This window comes from Nycticebus coucang, chromosome 15, assembly GCF_027406575.1.
Source record: "Nycticebus coucang isolate mNycCou1 chromosome 15, mNycCou1.pri, whole genome shotgun sequence".
In the NCBI taxonomy this organism is placed as follows: Eukaryota; Metazoa; Chordata; class Mammalia; order Primates; family Lorisidae; genus Nycticebus; species Nycticebus coucang.
In genome coordinates this window covers 59221583-59244858 of record NC_069794.1, presented here as the reverse complement: position 1 = coordinate 59244858, position 23276 = coordinate 59221583, and the positions used below count along the sequence as shown (strand labels likewise).

The 23276-nt window shown below is 39.8% G+C and overlaps 1 protein-coding gene across 7 annotated transcripts in view; it reads right to left on the bottom strand.

Moving 5' to 3' along the window:
* NAA16 (N-alpha-acetyltransferase 16, NatA auxiliary subunit) overlaps positions 1 to 23276 on the bottom strand; it is a 90190-nt gene that overhangs the window by 49656 nt on the left and 17258 nt on the right. For all 7 annotated transcript variants that reach the window (XR_008374642.1, XM_053563831.1, XM_053563833.1 and 4 more), the window contains 2 exons: positions 22304 to 22461; positions 20108 to 20242 (listed from right to left, as the gene is read on the bottom strand). Coding sequence is in view for 6 of the 7 variants with exons in the window: in XM_053563831.1 (XP_053419806.1) it covers positions 20108 to 20242; positions 22304 to 22461 (293 nt within the window). In the remaining variant the exon portion in view is untranslated. The remainder of the gene's footprint in view (positions 1 to 20107; positions 20243 to 22303; positions 22462 to 23276) is intronic.

Below are 23276 nucleotides of genomic sequence, written 5' to 3'. Positions count from 1 at the left end.
TTGGCCGGGGCTGGGCTTGAACCCGCCACCTCCAGCACAGGGGGCCAGTGCCCTACTCCTTTGAGCCACAGGCAGCCCCCCCCCAATTTTTTTTTTTCTTTTCCTGTGCCATGTATTTTTTTTTTTTTTTTATGGTTGGGGATTTATTGAGGGTACAATAAGCCAGGTTAAACTGATTGCATTTGTTAGGTAAAGTCCCTCTTGCAATCATGTCTTGCCCCCAGAAGGGGTGGCACACACCAAGGCCCCACGCCTCTCTCTCCTTCCCTCTCTCTGCTTTTCCTTCCCCCCCTCCATGACATCAGTTGTCATTAATTGTCCTCATATCAAAATTGAGTACATAGGATTCATGCTTCTCCATTCTTGTGATGCTTTACTAAGAATAATGTCTTCCTCTTCCATCCAGGTTAATACGAAGGATGTAAAGTCTCCATTTTTTTTTAATAGCTGAATAGTATTCCACGGTATACATATACCACAGCTTGTTAATCCATTGCTGGGTTGGTGGGCATTTAGGCTATTTCCACATTTTGGCGATTGTAAATTGAGCTGCAATAAACAGTCTAGTACAAGTATCCTTATGATAAAAGGATTTTTTTCCTTCTGGGTAGATGCCCAGCAATGGGATTGTAGGATCAAATGGGAGGTCTAGCTTGAGTGCTTTGAGGTTTCTCCCTACTTCCTTCCAAAAAGGTTGTACTAGTTTGCAGTCCCACCCACAGTGTAAAAGTGTTCCCTTCTCTCCACATCCACGCCAGCATCTGCAGATTTGAGATTTTGTGATGTGGGCCATTCTCACTGGGGTTAGATGGTATCTCAGGGTGGTTTTGATTTGCATTTCTCTAATATATAGGGATGATGAACATTTTTTCATATGTTTGCTAGCCATTCGTCTTCTTTGGAGAAGGTTCTATTCATGTCTCTTGCCCATTGATATATGGGATTGTTGGCTTTTTTCATATGGATTAATTTGAGTTCTCTATAGATCCTAGTTAACAAGCTTTTGTCTGATTCAAAATATCAGACAAATATCCTTTCCCATTGTGTAGGTTGTCTCTTTGCTTTGGTTATTGTCTCCTTAGCTGTACAGAAGCTTTTCAGCTTAATGAAGTCCCATTTGTTTATTTTTGTTGTTGTTTGCAATTGCCATGGCAGTCTTCTTCATGAAGTCTTTCCCCAGGCCAATATCTTCCAGTGTTTTTCCTATGCTTTCTTTGAGGATTTTTATTGTTTCGTGCCTTAAATTTAAGTCCTTTATCCATCTTGAATCAATTTTTGTGAGTGGGGAAAGGGTCCAGTTTCAGTCTTTTACATGTGGATATCCAGTTCTCCCAACACTATTTATTGAATAGGGAGTCTTTCCCCCAAGGTATGTTCTTGTTTGATTTATCGAAGATTAGGTGGTTGTAAGATGTTAGTTTCATTTCTTGGTTTTCTATTCGATTCCAAGTGTCTATGTCTCTATTTTTGTGCCAGTACCGTGCTGTCTTGAGCACTACGGCTTTGTAGTACAGACTAAAATCTGGTATGCTGATGCCCCCAGCTTTATTTTTATTACTAAGGACTGCCTTAGCTATACACGGTTTTTTCCGGTTCCATACTCCCAAAATATTTTTAATACGAGAAATATATATTTTTTTAAATAGAAAAAGAAAAAAGAAAGAAACAATTAAAAATTCCAAGGCTTGGTGCCTATAGCTCAGGGGTTAGGGTGCCAGCCACGTACACCAGAGCTGGCAGGTTTGAACAATGACAACTACAACTAAAAAATAGCCAGGCATTGTGGTGGGCAGCTGTATTTCCAGCTACTTGGGAGGCTGAGGCAAGAGAATCGCTTAAGCCCAAGAGTTTGAGGTTGCTGTGAGCTGTGACGCCATACTCTACCTAGGGCGACAGCTTGAGACTCTGTCTCAAAAAAAAAAAAATAAGTAAATAAACAAATAAAATTCCAAGAAAATCTAAAAGTACCAAATAGAAATTAAAAACTAAAATGTACAAAAATGAAAATTAAAGGACACTAAAATTAGCTCATTGGTAGAATAGTATTGACATAGTCATAGTAATTATAAACAATGTCTGCTCATTTTCAATTTGACAACTCAATCTACAAAACAAACTACTGATCTACACAACTTAGATTAAAGCATTCTGGGCTCGGAGCGAGTATCACAGAGGTATCAGCGCCGGCCACAAGCACCAAGGGTGGCGGATTCGAACCCAGCTAAGCAACAATGACAATTGCAACACAAAAATAGCCAGTGTTGTGGTGAGCGCCTGTAGTCCCAGCTACTTGGGAGGCTGAGGCAAGAGAATCACTTAAGCACAAGAGTTTGAGGTTGCTGTGAGCTGTGACACCATGGCACTCTACCAAGGGTGACATAGTGAAACTCTGTCTCAAAAAAAAAAAAAAGCCTTCTGGGTGAAGAAACCCAATCTTAAAAGGTTATATACTTTATCATTCCGTTTATATAACAAAGTCAAACTGATACCGTCAAGTCTGAAAGTAGTGTAATTATTGAGAACTAACACAATGGAGCCTCTTGTTGTGATAGAACAGTTCTGTATCTTGCTTGCAAAATTAGGTACTCACCTCTACACAATCATGATAAAATTTCATAAACTACACAAAACATAAAAATAGGTGAAATCCGAATCAGGGCTGTACCTGAGTTAATAATACTGTGCCAACATTAATTTCCTAGGTTTGAAAGTGTGCTGTTGATGCTCCCTTCACCTCTCCTAGCTCTCAGTAAAATTGAGACATTAAAATTTTTCTGGGAGGAGGAGCAAGATGGCAGCCAAGTAACGGCTTCCTTGCAACTGGGCATGGTGAGACTGGGGAGAGAAGACTCCAGGCACGTCTGGCTAATGGGATCTGCCCAGAAACATCCCTTTGGGGACACAGAGAGTCAGCGAGAGACTTCTAGACCCCATAAGCAGGACAAAAGCAGTGGAGAACTGGCAACTGATTGTGTGTGTTCGTTTGGTCTAATCCCACCGGCAGCTGACTCATCGAAACCCTAGGCCAGAGGCACGGTAACTTAAAGAGCAAGAAAAAGTGAAAGAAAATTAGGGCAAAGTAACAGGTAAAAGAAAACACTCATGAGGAAGAATCAGCAGAAAAATCCTGGCAACATGAAAAACCAGTCCAGAGCAACTCCGCCAAGGGACTGTGAGGTAGCTACTGCAGAGGATTCCACCTATAAAGAAATGTTAGAAATGACAGAAAGGGAATTTAGAATACAGATGATGAAAACAATGAAGGAAACTGCTGACAAAGTGGAAAATAACCAAAAGGAAATCCAAAAACAGAATCAAATAAGACATGAACAATATGAAGAATATAGAAAGGATATAGCAGAGCTGAAGGAACTGAAGCAGTCAATTAGGGAACTTAGAGATGCAATAAGTATCAACAACAGATTAGACCATGCAGAATAAAGAATCTCAGAGGTAGGGGACAAAGCTCTTGAGATAACTCAGATAGTTAAAGAGACAGAAAAGAAGAGAGAGAAAACAGAATGTTCACTGACAGAATTATGGGACTTTATGAAGTGTTTAAACATATGAGTTACAGGTATCCCAGAAGGGGAAGAAGAATGCCCCAGGGGAATGGGAGCCACACTAGAGAATATTATAAATGAAAATTTCCCAAATACACCAAAGATTCTGACACACTCCTTTCAGAGGGATATCAGACCCCAGGTCGCCTCATCTCTAACTGAGCTTCTCTAAGACACATTGTGATGAACCTGTCCAAAATCAAGACAAAGATTCTTCAAGGTGCCAGGAGTAAGCCCCAGTTGACCTACAGGGGCAAATCGATCAGGGTGACTGCAGACTTCTCTAATGAAACTTTCCAAGCCAGAAGACAATGGTCATCTACCTTTAATCTACTTAAACAGAACAATTTCCAGCCCAGAATTCTATATCCTGCTAAGCTAAGCTTTAAAATTGACAAATCAAATCATTTACTGATATGCAAACATTGAGGAAATTTGCCACAATAAGACCAGCTCTACAGGAATACTTCAACCTGTTCTACACAGTGCCATCACAATGGATCAACAGCAAAGTAAGAACTCAGAAATTAAAGGACAGAACCTAACCTCCACACTGATGCAAAAGATAAAACTAAGCAATGGACTCTCACAAAATAAGATGAATTGAACACTACCACACTTATCCATTATCTCAATAAATGTTAATGGCTTGAATTCCCCACTGAAGTGGCATAGATTGGCTGATTGGATTAAAAGACACAAGCTATCCATTTGCTGTCTGCAGGAAACATGCCTAGCTTTAAAAGACAAATTAAAACTCGGAGTTAAGGGTTAGAAGACAATGTTTCAAGCAAACGGAATTCAGAAGAAAAAAGAGGGGTTGCAATCTTATTTCAGATACATGTGGATTTAAAGCAACTAAAGTCAAAAAAGACAAAGATGGTCACTTTATATTGGTCAAGGGAAAAACAAGAAGACATTTCAATTCTAAATATTTGTACACCCAACTTAAATGCTCCTAGATCCTTGAAACAGACCTTACTCAGCAACAGACTCTAAAATAGACCTTATCATATTGCTTCCTGAGCAATATGATATCCTATAACACCAGAGGAGACTTTAACACTCCTCTTACAGAGCTGGACAGATCCTCTAAAGAGAAATTAAACAAAGATATAAGAGATTTAAATGAGACCCTAGAACAACTGTGCTTGATAGACACATATCCATCCCAAAGATAAAGAATATACATTCTTCTCATTGCCCCATGGAACATTCTCCAAAATTGATCATATCCTCGGACACACAAAAAAAAAACCTCGAAAGAATCAAAAGAATTGAAATTTTACCTTATATCTTCTCAGACCATAAGGCACTAAAGGTGGAACTCAACTCCAACAAATAAGTTCAACCACACACAAAGGCAAGGAAATTAAACAACTTTCTGTTGAATGACAGTTGGGTGCAGGAAGAAATAAAAGAGGAAATCATTAAGTTCCTTGAGCATAACAACAATGAAGACACAAGCTACCAAAACCTGTGGGATACTGCAAAAATCTGAGAGGAAAATTTATCACTTTAGATGCCTACATTCAAAAAACAGAAAGAGAGCACATCAACAATCTCACTAGCCATCTTATGGAAATGGAAAAATAACAATCTAAGTCTAAACCCAGCAGAAGAAAAGAAATATCCAAAATTAAATCAGAGATTAATGAAATTGAAAACAAAAGAATCATTCAGAAAATTAATGAAACAAGGAGTTAGTTTTTTGAAAAAATAAATTAAATAGATAAACCTTTGGCCAGACTAACTAGAAATAGAAAAGTAAAATCTCTAGTAACCTCAATCAGAAATAATAAAGGGGAAATAACAACTGATGCCACAGAGATACAAGAGATCATCTCTGAATACTACCAGAAACTCTATGCCCAGAAATTTGACAATGTGAAAGAAATGGATCAATATGTGGAAACACACCCTCTCCTTAGACTAAGCCAGGAAGAAAAAGAGCTCCTGAACAGGCCAATTACAAGCACTGAGATCAAAGTAACAATAAAAAAATCTTCCAACAAAAAAATGCCCTGGTCTGGATGGCTTCACACCAGAATTCTATCAAATCTTTAATTAAGAGCTTATTCCTGTACTGCAGAAATTATTCCAAAAAATTGAGAAGGAAGGAATCTTCCCCAATGCGTTCTACGAAGCAAACATCACCCTGATACCAAAACCAGGAAAAGACCAACTAAAAAGAAGAATTTCGGACCAATTTCACTAATGAATATAGATGCAAAAATTCTCAACAAAATCCTAGCCAATAGATTACACCTTATCATCAAAAAAGTCATACACCATGATCAAGTAGGCTTCATCCCAGGGATACAAGGCTGGTTTAACATACGCAAGTCCATAAACGTTATCCACCATATTAACAGAGGCAAAAATAAAGATCATATGATCCTCTCAATAGATGCAGAAACAGCATTTGATAAAATCCAGCATCCTTTTCTAATTAGAACACTGAAGAGTATAGGCATAGGTGGCACGTTTCCTAAACTGACTGAAGCTATCTATGACAAACCCACAGCTAATATTTTATTGAATGGAGTAAAACCCAACGCTTTTCCTCTTAGAACTGGAACCAGACAAGGTTGTCCTCTGTCACCTTTACTATTCAACATAGTGCTGGAAGTTCTAGGTAATACAATTAGGCAAGACAAGGAAATAAAGGGAATCCAAATGGGACCAGAGGAGGTCAAACTCTCCCTCTTTGCTGACAATATGATCTTATATTTAGAGAACCCCAAAGACTCAACCACAAGATTCCTGGACATCATCAAAAAATACAGTAATGTCTCAGGATATAAAATCAATGTCCACAAGTCAGTAGCCTTTGTATATGCCAATAACAGCCAAGATGAAAGGTTAATTAAGGAGACAACTCCCTTCACCATAGCTTAAAAAACAATGAAATACCTAGGAATTTACCTAACAAAAGAGGTGAAGTACCTCTATAAAGAAAATTATGAAACCCTAAGAAAAGAAACAGCAGAGGATCTTAACAATTGGAAGAACATACCCTGCTCATGATGGGAAGAATCAACATTGTTAAAATGTCTATACTTCCCAAAGCAATGTACCAATTCAATGCCATCCCTATTAAAATACCAACACTGTACTTTCAAGACTTGGAAAAAAATGATTCTGCATTTTGTATGGAACCAGAAAAAAAACCCATATAGCTTAGTAAGTTCTTAGTAATAAAAACAAAGCCAGGGGTATCACCATACCAGATTTTAGGCTGTACTACAAAGCCATAGTGGTCAAGACAGCACAGTACTGGCACAAAAACAGAGACATAGACACTTGGAATCGAATAGAAAACCAGGAAATGAAACTAACATCTTACAACCACCTAATCTTCAATAAACCAAACAAGAACATACACTGGGGCAAAGAGTCCCTATTCAATAAATGGTGCTGGGAGAACTGGATATCCACATGTAAAAGACTGAAACTGGACCCACACCTTTCTCCACTCACAAAAATTGATTTCAAGATGGAAAAAGGACTTAAATAAATTTAAGGCATGAAACAATAAAAATCCTCAAAGAAAGTATAGGAAAAACACTGGAAGATATCAGCCTGGGGAAAGACTTCATGAGTAAGAGTGCTGTGGGCGGTGCCTATGGCTCAAAGGAGTAGGGCGCCAGCCCCATATGCCAGGGGTGGTGGGTTCAAAGCCAGCCCTGGGCAAAAACTGCAAAAAAAAAAAAAAAAGAAAAAGAAAAAGACTGCCGTAGCAACTGCAACAACAACAAAAATAAACAAATGGGACTTAATTACACTGAAAAACTTCTGTACAGCTAAGGAGACAACAACCAAAGCAAATACACAACCTATACAATGGGAAAGGATATTTGCATATTTTGAATCAGACAAAAGCTTGATAACTAGGATCTATAGAGAATTCAAATTAATCCACAGGAAAAAAGCCAACAATCCCATGTATTGATGGGCAAGAGACATGAATAGAACCTTCTCTAAAGAAGACAGATGAATGGCTAACAAACATATGAAAAAATGTTCATTGTCCCTAATTATTAGAGAAATGCAAATCAAAACCACCCTGAAATACCATCTAATCCCAGCGAGAATGGCCCACATCACAAAATCTCAAAACTGCAGATGCTGGCGTGGATGTGGAGAGAAGGGAACACTTTTACACTGCGGGTGGGACTGCAAACTAATACAACCTTTTTGGAAGGAAGTACGGAGAACCCTCAAAGAACTCAAGCTAGACCTCCCATTTGATCCTGCAATCCCTTTGCTGGGCATCTACCCAGAAGGAAAAAAATTCTTTTATCATAAGGAAACTTGCACTAGACTGTTTATTGCAGCTCAATTTACTATGCCCAAAATGTGGAAACAGCCTAAATGCCAACCAACCCAGGAATGGATTAACAAGCTGTGGTATATGTATACCATGGAATACTATACAGCCATTTAAAAAAAAAAAAAACGGAGACTTTAAGGCATTTGTATTAATCTGGATGGAAGTGGAAGACATTATTCGTAGTAAAGCAGCACGAGAATGGAGAAGCATGATCCTATGTACTCAATTTTGATATGAGGAGAATTAATGACAATTAATGACATGGTGGGGATGGGGGAAGGGAGAGCAGAGAGAGAGAAAGGGGAAAGGGTCTTGGCGTATGACACACCTTTTGGGGGCAAGACACAATTGTAAGAGGGACTTTACCTAACAAATGCAATCAGTGTAACCTGGTTTCTTGTATCCTCAATGAATCCCCAACAAAAAAAAACAAAAAAGAAAGAAAAAAAGAAAGTGTGCTATGGTTATATAAGATATTATCATTCAAGGACACTGTGTAAAGGGTAACAACTCTGTATTATTTTTACAAATTCCTATGAATAATAGAAGCTATTTTAAGGTTAAAAGATTTTTTTTTAAAACTCAACGGAACTTTACCTCCCAGGTCTAATAGGGTACACATGGTTGGTAGAGGGAGTCTGGACCAGAGCCTCTAGTAGCCAGGCTGCCTTGGCCCACTGAGGTTAACAATAATGGGGTAGAAACAGAATCATATCAGGAATGTTACCTTCTCAGACCCAAGCCCTCCAGGAAGCATGAACACTGGGGGGGGGGGGGAACTGCTCTGTGCAGTGGTAAAAACTTAGAATGCTATTTCACCAACTGGTCTTGCCATTGAGTTTAAATAACATTATAGCAAATTGTGCTGATTTCTATTCCAGTGGCTTGGATTTGCAGGTTTTTGAATTCATCATCTAAATGAACTTAATTTATCCACTACGGCTCAGGCTGTAATTTTTTCTTTTTTAAGAGAACTGTAATTTTTGTAGGAGGACTTTCCACCACTTCTTATTAGCACTGACTAGTTGAGCAAGATTCAAATGAGGCATGAAAGAGCATTAGCAAAATTCACAGGAACAAGGAACAATTTTAAAGAGCAGGAGAAAAGCAATAGATGGGCTCCATTCTATGCAACTTGACAGAAGTTTCTTTGATACATGCAAGGCACTGAGATTGGCACTACCAGAAAAGAAGTGTAAGGAAGATTGTTACTTGACATGCAGCATTGGAACACTGTGAGGGGAAGCAGGAGACCAGTTCTCGCTCCGCAGCTCTCTGTCTTGATGTCACAACATCACAGTATACTTCATGGAAAATGACCTTCCTATATACCACCTTCCTGTATAAGTCGTGGTCCCACAGGAAACAGAAGGAACTTACCACCAGCCACCATGTTGCAGAGCTAATTGTTTACCATCTGTCTCCCTCACTAGAATAGAAGCTCCATGAGAGACTGTCAGCAGTGGTTATGGCGCCAGCCATATACACCAAGGCTGACGGGTACGAATCGCCCAGTAGCTGGGCGTTGTGGCAGGTGCCTGTAGTCCCAGCTACTTGGGAGGCTGAGGCAAGAGAATTGCTTAAGCCCAAGAGTTGGAGGTTGCTGTGAGCTGTGATGAGACTTTGTCTCAAAAAAAATAAAAATAAATAAATAAATAAAAGAGAAACCGAAAAGTGCCGAGTGACACAGAGGGGAGATTCTATGCGTTTAGAGTGTGAGGTGGCCAAAGAACACCTACAAATAAATGTCTAGCAGACAGCTGCAAATGTAGAGACTGGAGCTGAAGCTGCAAACATAAGCGCTGGATCACAAAGACACCAGTCTGCTGGGTATCACTGAAAGACCGTAGGAACAAACGCCAAAGACAGAGCCTTAAAGAATTCCTATGATCAGAAGGGGGAATCGGTACGGCAGACAGAGAAGGCTCAGCCATACAAACAGGAAAATGAGGATGAGGCATGGAATTTTTTTTTTTTTTTGAGGCACGGAATTTAAGGAAGGAGCAATTCAGGGAGAGATTAATGATTGGGAATTGGCACTTAGGCAGCACTTAGATAATGTCTGTGCTGAATGAGACCAAAGTAAAGTTTGAGAAATGGCCACTAGACTGTACAATGAGGACATGACTTATGACCAGCATAAGGCTCATTTCAATCAGGTGGTGGGTTCAAAGGTAGGATTCCACTGAGTTAGGAAAGAATGGACTACTTTAAAAATTAATTATATAATACTACAACATGGAGGAACTGTGGGAAATACTATGCCAGTCATAAAATATCACACATAGTATGATTTCATTTTTACAAAGTTTCCAGAATAGGTAAATCTAAAGATATATAAAATACATTAGTGGGCGCCTAGAACTGGGTAGGTTGAGAGGAAATGGGGAGTGACTGCTAATGGGTGAAAGGTTTCTTGTTGAGGCGATGAACTATTCCAAAATTAATTGTGGGAGGCCAAGGCAGGTAGATAGCTTGAATTTAGGAGTTCTAGACCAGCCTGAGAAAGAGCAAGATCCTATCTCTACTAAAAATAAAAAAACTACCCAAGAGTTGTGGTGGGCACCTATAGTCCCAGCTACTGAGGAGGCTGTGGCAACAGGATCACTTGAGCTCAACAGTTCTGAGTTTCTGAGCTGAATAGTTTAAGGGTGCCTGTAGTCCCCAGCTATTGGGGAGGCTGACACAAAAGGATCACCTGAGCTTTAACAGTTTGAGGCCAATATATGGTATCCTATTAAAAGAATGCTCAATAACAGAATAATTTCATAATGAATTGAATAACTCATTTTTTGAATAACTCTGTAGGGAGTTTTTAGGAATTTATACTGAAAGTTAGCTTTTGCTTATCTGTGGAGTGAGAAGAATATCACAAAATAACCTAACAGCCTACGCTAGCTTATTCTTACCTAACGTGTTTTTTAAAAAATCTTTTGTACAATACAATTATATACAGAGTCAGAAAAACATATAAATCAGATATATGGTTTAATGATCACCACTCAGGTTAAGAAAGAGGGGAGGGAAGGGGAAGAAGGAGAGGAGAGGGAAGGGGAAGGGATGGGAGGAGAGGAGAGAAGAAGGGAGAAGAGATGAGATTGTGGGGATGGTTGCACAATCCTGTGAATATACCTAAAAACCACTGAATCATATGCTTTTAACAGGTGAACTGTATGGTATGTTAATCTTAATAAACTGTTATTGAAAAGTTAATTATGAAGTGCTTTATATATGCTAATATACACTCTATATTTAATCTACTCTAAGGCACCACTGATTGTCAGACACATCATTATTTTATGTACCACAAGAAAAGATAACACCAAGGGAGTGCTATATTTGTTAGCACTTTGTTGCCCTCAGTAGAGTGTTGTGGTGTCACAGCTCACAGCAACCTCCTGCTCTTGGGCTTAGGCGATTCTCTTGGCTCAGCCTCCCAAGTAGCCAGGACTACAGGCACCCACCACAACACCCGGCTATTTTTTGTTGCAGTTTGGCTGGGGCCAGGTTCAAACCTGCCACCCTCAGTATATGGGGCCGGTGCCCTACTCACTGAACTACAGGCACCGCCCTTGTTTTTTTTTTTTGAAGACAGTCTCACTTTGTCGTCCTCTGTAGAGTGCTGTAGTGTCACATCTCACAGCAACTTCAAACTTGGGCTCAAGCAATTCTGATGCCTCAGCTTCATGAGTAGCTGCAACTACAGGTACCTGCCACAATGCACAGCTTTTTTTTTTAGAGATGGGGTCTTGCTCTGGCTCTGGCTCAGATTGTTCTCAAACTCGTGAGCTCAGGCAATCCCAGAATGCTAGGATTACAAGCATGAGCCATTGTGCCTGGCTTCATCCCACCAAAGAAACCAAAGCTATTCTTTTCCTAAAATAAAAAAAAAAAAACTAATAAAATAAAATTCAACCTATGTACAAAAAAAATAAGTATTGTTACAAAATAGGCACTAAGTGTCAGTCTCAACTTTGACAATATGAAAGTGAATCAGAGATAACAGAATTTGAGAGTCAGAGAAGAACAGAAAACAAATGAAGGGCTCGGCGCCTGTAGCTCAGCGGCTAGGGCATCAGCCGCCTACACCGGAGTTGGCGGGTTTGAAGGCAGCCAGGGCCTGCCAAAGAACAATGACAACTACAACCAAAAAAATAGCCAGGTGTTGTAGTGGGCACCTGTAGTCCCAGCTACTTGGGAGGCTAAGGCAAGAAAATCACTTAAGCCCAAGAATTTGAGCTGTGCATGGGCTCAGCTCAAACTTTGCTGTGAGCTGTGACACCAGGGCACTCTACCGAGGGCAACACAATGAGACTCTGTCTCAAAAAAAAAAAAAAAAAACAAATGACAGATGCCTCAGTATCCTCCTCTAAAAACCAGAAAGCAAAGCAAACACTGCAAATAGTTGCTAGCATGAGATACAAAGGTGTAAACATATCCTCTAATGTTATAAAGTATTAATTGATACTTAAACAACCAGAAATATTAATATAACTATATGAGTGACCATGTAAGACTGGGGAAGAAGAAAAGATGAGGTGACATAAGAGAGCTATAAACTAACCTATCACAGAAAAACTGGTAGGTAATGTCTAAAAAGATAAGATAGAATATGGGGCTGTCAAACAAGCTTTGTATTGAAAATTACTTGATAGGGCGGCACCTGTGGCTCAGTTGGTAAGGTGCCGGCCCCATATACCGAGGGTGGCGGGTTCAAACCCGGCCCCGGCCAAACTGCAACCAAAAAATAGCCGGGCATTGTGGTGGGCGCCTGTAGTCCCAGCTACTCGGGAAGCTGAGGCAAGAGAATCGCTTAAGCCCAGGAGTTGGAGGTTGCTGTGAGCTATGTGAGGCCACAGTACTCTACCGAGGGCCATAAAGTGAGACTGTCTCTACAAAAAAAAAAAAAAAGAAGAAAATTACTTGATAAATATAAAGAGAAAAGTCTATCAACTATGGTAGGTAACAGTACCTTTACTATCATTCCACAAAAAGGTCTTTGAAATTTTTTAAATGGTCAAGACAAAAAACTGTTTTTCTTAGGGCTACACATTTAGGTAACAAAATTATAATAAAAGTCAATATAAGGATGTTGATCTTTGTAATAAAATGACAAAGAAATTACTAACTCATGGTTTGTAGTAAGGACTAAAATCTCTGCTTGCTTTCTCTCTTTCGCAGACTAGCAACACCCCATACCCCATTTCCATTTTCACAAACTACTGAGCTTTCCACGTTAACAGTAGGGATAATTGTGGGGAAGGGAAAGGGCTATGGTTGGGAAAGGCTTAGGGGGTGATTGGCAAAGTTCTATTTCTTAAGTGAGTGGTGGTGATTAACCACATATTTCTGATTTATATGTTTTTCTGGCTCTGTATATAATTGTACCATAAAAAGATTTTTTAAAGAACATGTTAGGTAAGAATAAGCTAGCCTAGGCTAATAGGTTATTTTGTGATATTCTTCTCACTCCACAGATAAGCAAAAGCTAACTTTCAGTATGAATTCCTAAAAACTCCCTACAGAGTTATTCAACATTATGAAATTATTCTGTTACTGAGCATTGTTTTTTTTTAATTTTTTTTGAGCATTTTTTTATATAGGACACCATATATTACCCTAAGATTGCACAAGGTAATTTAATGCAAAAAAAATATGCCACAGCTGGGCGGCACCTGTGGCTCAAAGGAGTAGGGCACCCGCCCCATATACCAGAGGTGGCGGGTTCAGACCCAGCCCCAGCCAAAAACTGCAAAAAAAAAAAAAAAAAAAAAAAAATATGCCACAGCAACTTAACTCTTGTTTATACTAACTAGCCTACCATAAAACTGTTTGATTATACTCCATTTCAAAACTACAACATCATTAAGGACAACCTGTACCTTGCTTTAAAGAGTTTTCTTCAAGAAAATACAAAGAGGCTCAGCACATGTAGCTCAGCAGCTAGGGTGCCAGCCACTTACACCAGAGTTGGCAGTTCGAACCCAGTCTGGGCCTGCCAAACAACAATGACAACTACAACCAAAAAATAACCGGGTGTCGTGGCAGGCGCCTGTGGTCCCAGCTACTTGGGAGGCTGAGGCAAGAGAATCACTTAAGCCCAAGAGTTTGAGGTTGCTGTCAGCTGTGATGCCAGAGCACTCTACCAAGGGTGACACAGTGAGACTCTATAAAATACAAAGAGTATGGTGTCAGCAAAAACTGCTGTGTAAAGACCTCCTCAAATTCACTACTCCATATAAGCAAACAAAAAACTGGCAAAAATTTTCACGATTAGCTTTTTTTCATAACACTGGAAATTAACCCAAGGCTTACAGCACCTGGGAGCATTTATTAAAGAAAAACAGCTAGATCTTGGTGAGAACAGTGAGCTCTGTGGCATTTTAACTTGCTCTACTCCTATTCCATGTTCTCCAGCTACACAGCAGCCTTGAAAAATAACAGCCTTCCTTAAAGAAAGATGGAGACTTTACCTCTTTCATGTTTACATGGATGGAGCTGGAACATATTCTTTGTAGTAAAGTATCTCAAGAATGGAAGAAAAAGGATCCAATATACTCAGCCCTACTATGAAACTAATTTATAGCTTTCATATGAAAGCTATAACCCAGTTATAACCTAAGAATATGGGGAAGGCAGAGAGGGAGGGGAGGGAGGGGGGAGGATGGGCAGAGGGAGAGTGATTGGTGGGATTACACCTATGGTGCATCTCACAAGGGTACATGTGAAACTTAGTAAATGTAGAATATAAATGTCTTTTAATACAATAACTAAGAAAATGCCAGGAAGGCTGGCTATGTTAACCAGTATGATAAAAATATGTCAAATGGTCTATAAAACCAGTGTATGGTGCCCCCATGATCGCATTAATGTACACAGCTATGATTTAATAATAAAAGAAAGAAAGAAAAATAACAGCCTTAAAAGTATGACAGCCAATGACGAGAACAGAATGAAGCTGAAACTCTTTCAAAGCCTCATTCTGAAAGAGCTATAATTAACAGACAGATCTGGTAGTTCCCAGGAAGACCAAACAAAGCTAATTCAGAGCTTGCCTGAAGACCCTTGGGAGTGAGCACTGGAGATGTTTGTCAAAAACAATCACCAAGTGTTTTACTTTAACAGTACTAGAAGCAATGAATAAAAGGTCAGACAACAGCTAAACAGAAAGCTTAAAGGAAAAGCTGGGAAACCGGTGTTTATAGGGACTTGGAAAAGCTCCGAAGTATTTCTGGGGATCTAAAAAGGTAAATACATGCACAGGGCTGTTCATATGCTTAGGAAAAATGCAAAGGTCTTCAGTTCTTATTCCTTGCTGATCTTACATTCTGCACAAACAGGAAGTAAAAGCTAAGGCAGAGCTGTAAACCAGGCTGGGAGTGCTGAAGGCATGCCCCAACACACCGACCAAGAAAATTAAGCAAACTACAAGTTGGTTCTTTGATAAGATCAACAAAATTGACAACCTTTAGCTAAAATAACCAAGGGTATATGTGAAACTTAGTAAATGCAGAATATAAATGTCTTGACACAATAACTAAGAAAATGCCAGGAAGGCTATGTTAACCAGTGTGATGAAAATGTGTCAAACGGTCTATAAAACCAGTGTCTGGTGCCCCACGATCGCATTAATGTACACAGCTATGATTTAATAATAATAAAAAAAAAAGAAATAAAATAAATAACCAAGAAAAAAAGAGTCAAGTGTCAGCAAGCACGTAGGGAAATAAGAACTTTTAAAACCGAGCTGGTGCTGGCTCGGCGCCTGTGGCTCAAGTAGCTAAGGCACCAGGCACATACACCTGAGCTGGCAGGTTTGAATCCAACCCGGGCCCACCAAACAACAATGACGGCTGCAACCAAAAGATAGTCGGACGTTGTGGCAGGCGCCTGTAATCCTGGCTACTTGGGAGGCGGAGGCAGGAGAATCACTTGACCCCAAGAGTTGGAGGTTGCCGTGAGCTGTGATACCATCGCACTCTACCCAGGGTAACAGCTTGAGGCTCTGTCTCAAAAAAAAAAAAAATAGCCGGGCGTTGTGGCGGGCGCCTGTAGTCCCAGCTACTTGGGAGGCTGAGGCAAGAGAATTGCTTAAGCCCAAGAGTTTAAGGTTGCTGTGAGCTGTGATGCCACAGCACTCTACCCAGGGCCACAGCTTGAGATTCTGTCTCAAAAAAATAAAAAATAAAAACCCAGCTGGTGGCTGTACAAATTAGTGCGGCTACTTGAAAGTGATGATAGGCCACTTAGTAAAGCTGAAGACATGCACAGAGCTCCAACTCCACAACTCCACAATAAAGACAAACTCTCAAATGTGGCTGATGAAGTAGCAAAGATATTCACTGTATACTATTTTTAATAAAGACAAAGTGGGATGAATAAATTATGGTTTATTTATATAATGAAAAACAAAACTCTATAACAACACAGGTTATGTCTCAAAAAATGCTGAATTAAAAAACTATCATTGATGTAAATTTTTAAGTTCATAAAATAGTTTGTACATTTTATAGATTAATATATAATATAAACATGACTTGGAATAATCTACCCATATTTCAGAATTGTGTCTACCTTCAGAGCAGCACTGGGAGAACTTTAGCTATTACTGTATTGTTCTATTTCTTTAAAAAAATAAAATCTTGCAAGTATGGCAAGATGTTAACATCTATTTAATTTCTTTATGATACATAAGTTTCTATTTTGTATTTTTCTATTTTTATATCAAAATACATATTTAAATATACTCATTAATATGAATTTATATAAAACACAAAATAATCTGTATTAGAAAAATAATTCCCGTTTGGAGCAAGATGGCGGCCAAGTAACAGCTTCCTTGCATCTGGGCACCGTGAGTCTGGGGAGATAGGACTCCAGGCATCCCTGGCTGGTGGGATCGGCCTATAATCATCCTTGTGAGGATACAGGAAGTCAGCGAGAGACTTCTGGACCCCAAGAGGAGGACTAAAACAGTGGAAAACCGGCAAGTGGTCGCTTGTGTTCAATCTGTCTAAACCCGCCAGCAACTCTAAGTACAGTAGCAGCGAGACTGCAAACCAGAAAGGCCTGACCTGTGAACTGTTTTGGTGTCTTTGGACTTGGCACTCAGTTGAACTGCCTTGGGGAGAGCCTGAGCGGGAGTGCGGAGAACTTTGGCCGTTGTCTAGGGCCCCAGTCTGAGCCACTGAGCCAGACGGAGCTAATAGTGTTTGGCTGTGGGCCACAGGGAGCCATTGTGAGCAATCTGCCCCGGCAAGCTCCGCCCTCAGGGTCGCAGAGCTAGAATCGGTTGGGAGCTGGTAACCTAGGGACTGAGCAACCTAAGGGTGGGGTCTGAGCTGCCTTGCAGCCCTAACCCTCAGGGGCAGAGTGAGACCGGTTTTGGCACACTGGGTAAGTGGATAGCCACTTCAGCAGTGATTCCAGCCACAAGAACTTTCCTGGGAAAGCTTCTACTCAGCGAGTTTACAAGTTCAAAGTGCCTTTTAAGAAAGCTGAAGAGAGATTTAGGGTGTCTACCTGCTGGGGTTGGTGAAATCTGCAGCCTCCAGTCGTATCAGCACTGTGATTAACGCTCATACCCCAGAAAACCACGTGTTGCCCAGACAATATTCAACAACATATACATACTGCTTTGTTTTTGGTTGCGGTTTTTTTTTTTCTGGTTTTTTTTTGTTTTTTTTGTTTTTTGGTTTGCTTGTTTTTCTGTTTATTTTGATGTTGTTTTGTTTTTTAATTTCAACCTTTTCCATACAGATCTTTTTTCTTTCTCAATTTTTCTAGTTTAATTATAATTTCCCATTGCTGCCTTTTTCAATAACTAGAACTTCATTTTTGCTAGTGTTTCTACCACTATTATTTGGTTTTTCACCCAATTTTATCCTGTAAAGTTTTCTGTTTGCTTGTTTTGGTTTGATTTATAGCATTTTTGTCTTTCCTCTCTGCTTGGTGGAGGTGGGGTACTGTGTCTGACCAGGTTAGCAAAGAGCTGCTGACCTCAAGGGAACCAACCAACTGGGCACCCCCAGAAGGTGGGTTTTTTTTAAGGTTGTGTCAAAGTACCCTACTATACACCTATATTGCTCTGTCTCCCTCTTTCTGTGCCTCCCTTCTTTTTGTCAATATTCCTTTTACCCACCCCCTCTCCTTTATCTATTTTTTTTTTCTTTTCGCTCGTTCCTCCTTTCTTCCATCCCTTTCTTGCTCTTCAACCTTCTCATCCTTCTGGTCCTGTACCAAAAGGACTCATCGAAACCTTAGTCCACAGGCACAAGAACTTAAAGAGCAAGAGGAAGTGAAAGGAAAATTAGGGCAAGGAAACAGATAAAAGAAATCACTCATGAGGAAGAATCAGCAGAAAACTCCAGGCAACATGAAGAACCAGTCCAGAACAACCCCACCAAGGGACCATGAGGTAGCTACTACAGATGATTCCACCTATACAGAAATGTTAGGAATGACAGAAAGGGAATTTAGAATATACATGATGAAAACAATGAAAGAAATGATGGAAACAATAAAGGAAACTGCTAATAAAGTGGAAAATAATCAAAAGGAAATCCAAAAACAGAATCAAATAAGAGATGAACGATATGAAGAATATAGAAAGGATATAGCAGAGCTGAAGGAACTGAAACAGTCAATTAGGGAACTTAAAGATGCAATGGAAAGTATCAGCAACAGGTTAGACCATGCAGAAGAAAGAATTTCAGATGTAGAAGACAAAGTTCTTGAGATAACTCAGATAGTAAAAGAGGCAGAAAAGAAGAGAGAGAAAGCAGAACGTTCACTGTCAGAATTATGGGACTTCATGAAGCATTCCAACATACGAGTTATAGGAATCCCAGAAGGAGAAGAAGAATGCCCCAGAGGAATGGAAGCCATACTAGAGAATATTATAAAAGAAAATTTCCCAAATATCACCAAAGATTCTGACACACTGCTTTCAGAGGGATATCGGACCCCAGGTCGCCTCAACTCTAACCGAGCTTCTCCAAGACACATTGTGATGAACCTGTCCAAAGTCAAGACAAAAGAAACAATTCTGCAAGCTGCCAGGAGTAAGCGCCAGTTGACCTACAGGGGCAAATCCATCAGAGTGGCCACAGACTTCTCCAATGAAACTTTCCAAGCAACAAGAAAATGGTCATCCACCTTTTCTGTTTAGACCTTTAATCTACTTAAACAGAACAATTTCCAGCCCAGAATTCTGTATCCTGCTAAGCTAAGCTTTAAAATTGACGGAGAAATCAAATCATTTACAGATATAGAAAAATAATTCCCACAGCCCCAAAACTATTTTCCTTCTTAGGTATTCGTTATCTGTTTGAATATTGTTGAAATAATATATAAAAGTTTTTATTATTTATTCTGTTCTAAGAATTCTACATTTTTGGAGGCCAAAGTAGAGGATTGCTTGAGGTCTAGAATTCAAGACCAGACTAAGCAAGAGTGAGGGAAACAAGAACCGTAATTCTTTTCTTTTTATTGAGACAGAGCCTCGAGCTATCACCCTGTGTAGAGTGCCATTGCATCACAGCTCACAGCAACCTCCAATTCCTGAGCTCAAGCAATTCTCTTGCCTCTGCCTCCCAAGCAGCTGTGACTATAGGCGTCTGCCACAACGCCCAGCTATTATTTGGTTGCAGCCATCATTGTTGTTTGGCGGGCCCAGGCTGGATTTGAACCCACCAGCTCAGGTGTATGTGGCTAGCACCTTAGCCACTTGAGCCACAGGCACCAAGACCTTTTCTTTTTTCTTGAAACAGAATCTCATTCTGTTGTCCCAGGCTAGAGTGTTCTGGCCTCAGCCTAGCTCACAGCAACCTCAAACTCATGGGTTCAAGCAATAATCCAGCCTCAGTCTCCTAGCTACCTGGGATATGACACACACACACCAGAATGCCCAGCTAATTTTTCTATTTTTAGGAGAAATAGTTTCTTACTCTTCCTCAGATTGGTCTCCAACTCCTAAGCTCAAGCAATCCTCCCATCTCAGCGTCTTGGGGTGCTAGGATTATAAGTGTGAGCCACTATGCCAGCCCAGAATTCTACATTTCAACTTTTTCTAATTATTTCAGAAATTGTTTTCGAGTTTTTCCATAGGTTTCATAGACTTTAATTCATATTTAGGGGCAGGGGCAATTTAGAAGGCAACTATTTCAGTTTGTGAATATAGAAGAAAATGTTAAAATGAAGTTCGTACTTGCTGAGTTTGTCTAAATTCTTCCAATAATTTAAGGGCCATATCGTAATCTTTCAGCAAATGGTATGCGATAGCATACCCAATCCAGGAAGCACGTTGTGTTGGGCGCAACTGAAGAAGCTGGTATCTTGTCTCCTTAAAAAAAAAATAAATAAATAAACACACACACATATTATTTACAATGTATTACATAGTTATAATTGGCCCCAGACCACAGGATGGACAAAGTCAAGGCAAACACTCAAATACATCTGACTATCCCCTACTTTCCCTTTTTTTTCTGTTATTCCCAATACTCCATTAAAGACTAGGTCAGCTTTCTCTCTGCCAAATCCTGCCATTATACTTGGGAAATGCAATGATAATGTGAATCACCTGTCCAACAACCTAGCCTCTGAGTCTCAAGCTTTCCTCACCTTTACCAAACTTTTCCTCCACCCAATTCACTTCTACAACCACACCCCAGAACTTACTGCCACCCAGAAATCATGAACCTAGACGCTAACTCTCTACCCACAACTCCTGTGCTGCCAATATCTCATTTGATGACATTCCTACTCTTTATCTCTGAGCCATTGCCTCTAGTTCTGAGTCCTTCACACTTTCACCACCAGGTTATTATTATTTTTTTTTTAAGACATAGGGTCTTGCTGTGTTGTGCAAGTGGCCTGAACTCCTTGGCTCAAATGACCCTCTCTTCAGCTTCCCAACTAACCAGGACTACAAGCACATCACCGAGCCCAGCTCAATTTTAATTTCATTTATTTTGCAATCCAGTTTAGCAACCACTGTTTTACCAATAGTATTAACTTCTATGTCTCCTAAAGACAAATGATTTTAACTCCCATCACACCCAGGCTCCTAAACACAAATAAAGACAAAAACCCAGGCAGCACCTGTGGCTCAGTGAGTAGGGCGTCAACCCCATATACCAAGGGTGGTGGGTTCAAACCCGACCCCGGCTGAACTACAACAAAAAAACAGCCAGGTGTCGTGGTGGGCACCTGTTGTCCCAGCTACTCGAGAGGCTGAGGCAAGAGAATCGCCTAAGCCCAGGAGTTGGAGGTTGCTGCAAGTAGTGTGACGCTATGGCACTCTACCGAGGGCGAAAAAGTGAGACTTAAACAAACAAAAAAAATAGCCAGCACTATGGCCAGGGCCTGTAGTCCCAGCTATTCAGGAGACTGAGGCAAGAGAATCACTTAAACCCAAGAGTTTGGGGTTGCTGTGAGCTGTGACTCCATGGTACTCTACCAAGGGAGACAAAGTGAGACTCTGTCACACATACAAAAAAAGAATAGCTGAATTCACTATTAAGTTCTGCAAAGCCCCGAAACCGCTGCAAAATTCTAAGCATAGGGTATAAGCCCTATATGGCAGTAAAGGGCGTAAGAAATATATGAAGAATGTATTTAAAGAAAACTGTTAAGACCTGGTAGCCTCTTTCACATAACAGAACTCCATTCTGAGCATACTGATTCCAGGACCCTAAGGAGAACAAATACATGGGAGATGGCAAGCATAGAAGAGTTAAAGATGTAACTATGAAGAGGTGTGAAGTACAGGAAGACTGATTTATGGCAATCTGTCTCACATTTTTTAATATTTACTAACCAATAATAAAGCTAATTTTTCTTTCTGTCTGGATTTCAATTATAAAATCTCCATCACTTCATCAAATTTATAAATGTCAACCCACAAGAATCTTACAGAATTTGCACATAGATACTCTAGTTGAATAAAGTTGTTTTTTTTTTTTCTTTGAGACAGTCTCACTTTGTCGCCCCTGTCGTAGCTCACAGCAACCTCAAACTCTTGGGCTCAAGCCATTCTCTTGCCTCAGTCTCCCAACTAGCTGGGACTACAGGTGCCGGCCACAATACCCAGCTATTTTTGGAGACAGGGTCTTGCTCTGACTCAGGCTGGTCTCCAACCTGTGAGCTCAGATAATCTACCACCTCAGCCTCCCGAAGTGCTAGGATTACAGGCATGAGCCACAGTGCCCCGCCAAACAGTTATTCTTCTTTGTGATCAAGCAGCAAGTTCCATAAATGTTATTAAGGGAGAAGGTCCCAAGGGACTTTCCCCTTCTAGTACAGACTATATGGAATAATTAAATCTTTATAGCTCACCTCATTCTGAATTCAGACTTAAGTCTACTGTAAAAACATGTATATTTAAGACTAAAGTACTTACTCGGTAACCTTCAAGATCTCTCATTTGGATCTGTAGCAGAGAGAGGTCCCTCAAAATCTGTAGATTATCTTTATCTAATTTGAGGGCGTTTCGGTAACACTTAATAGCTTCATCATATTTCTTATCAGAACGCTGCAGGAGTCCATATACATGCCAACCTATTAAGTTAAGGAAATAGAGACATTCACAGACACCAGAATATACTGTGCTGCATGTCTAATATAAAACCTACCTTGAGGAAATGATACTCTGTCTAGAGTATCTGTCTAGGTTTTGTTTCAGAATGATCTGTCTAGGGTCAGAGAGACGGGGATAGTGAGGGGTAAAGATAAAACCAGATCAGCCTTGACTGACAACTGTTAAAACAGTTAAAGGAGGCGATGGGCACGTGGAGGTTCATTACTCTGTTCTCTCTACTTGGGTACATGTTTGAAATATTCTGTAATATTTTTTAAGGAATCTTAAAAATTTTTTAGCGAAAATTCTTCACCATTCTACCCTTTACCCCCTCACGTTCCTACCCCAGCAACTTCAACATTGACCTAGTCTTCATCACGATGTACTGAAACAATATATACCAAAATTGCAATTACCTTTCAAAACAAGTTTATATCAACCAATTCTAAAATAACATATAACCATCACTTAATTCACTAGTGATATTAAAGGACACAAAAATTAAATTTTCTTTTCTTCGTATAATCTTATAGTAAAAACAAACAAACAAAAGAAAAAAAACACAAAACAACAACCAAAAAAAAAAGAAACTATCATACTTATATGCCCTCTCTCTTCACTCTGAGGTAAGCACCAAGATAAAGAAATAAGTACTGCATTTAGTATTTTGGGAGAACTCTAAGCTATGTATGCGAATATTCTACTTAAGACTATTCAACTGAATGGCTAAGTAAATTAAATGTAACTAATTAAGATACAAGGGCAGTGTGTGAAGAGATTGTGGATAAACATACAG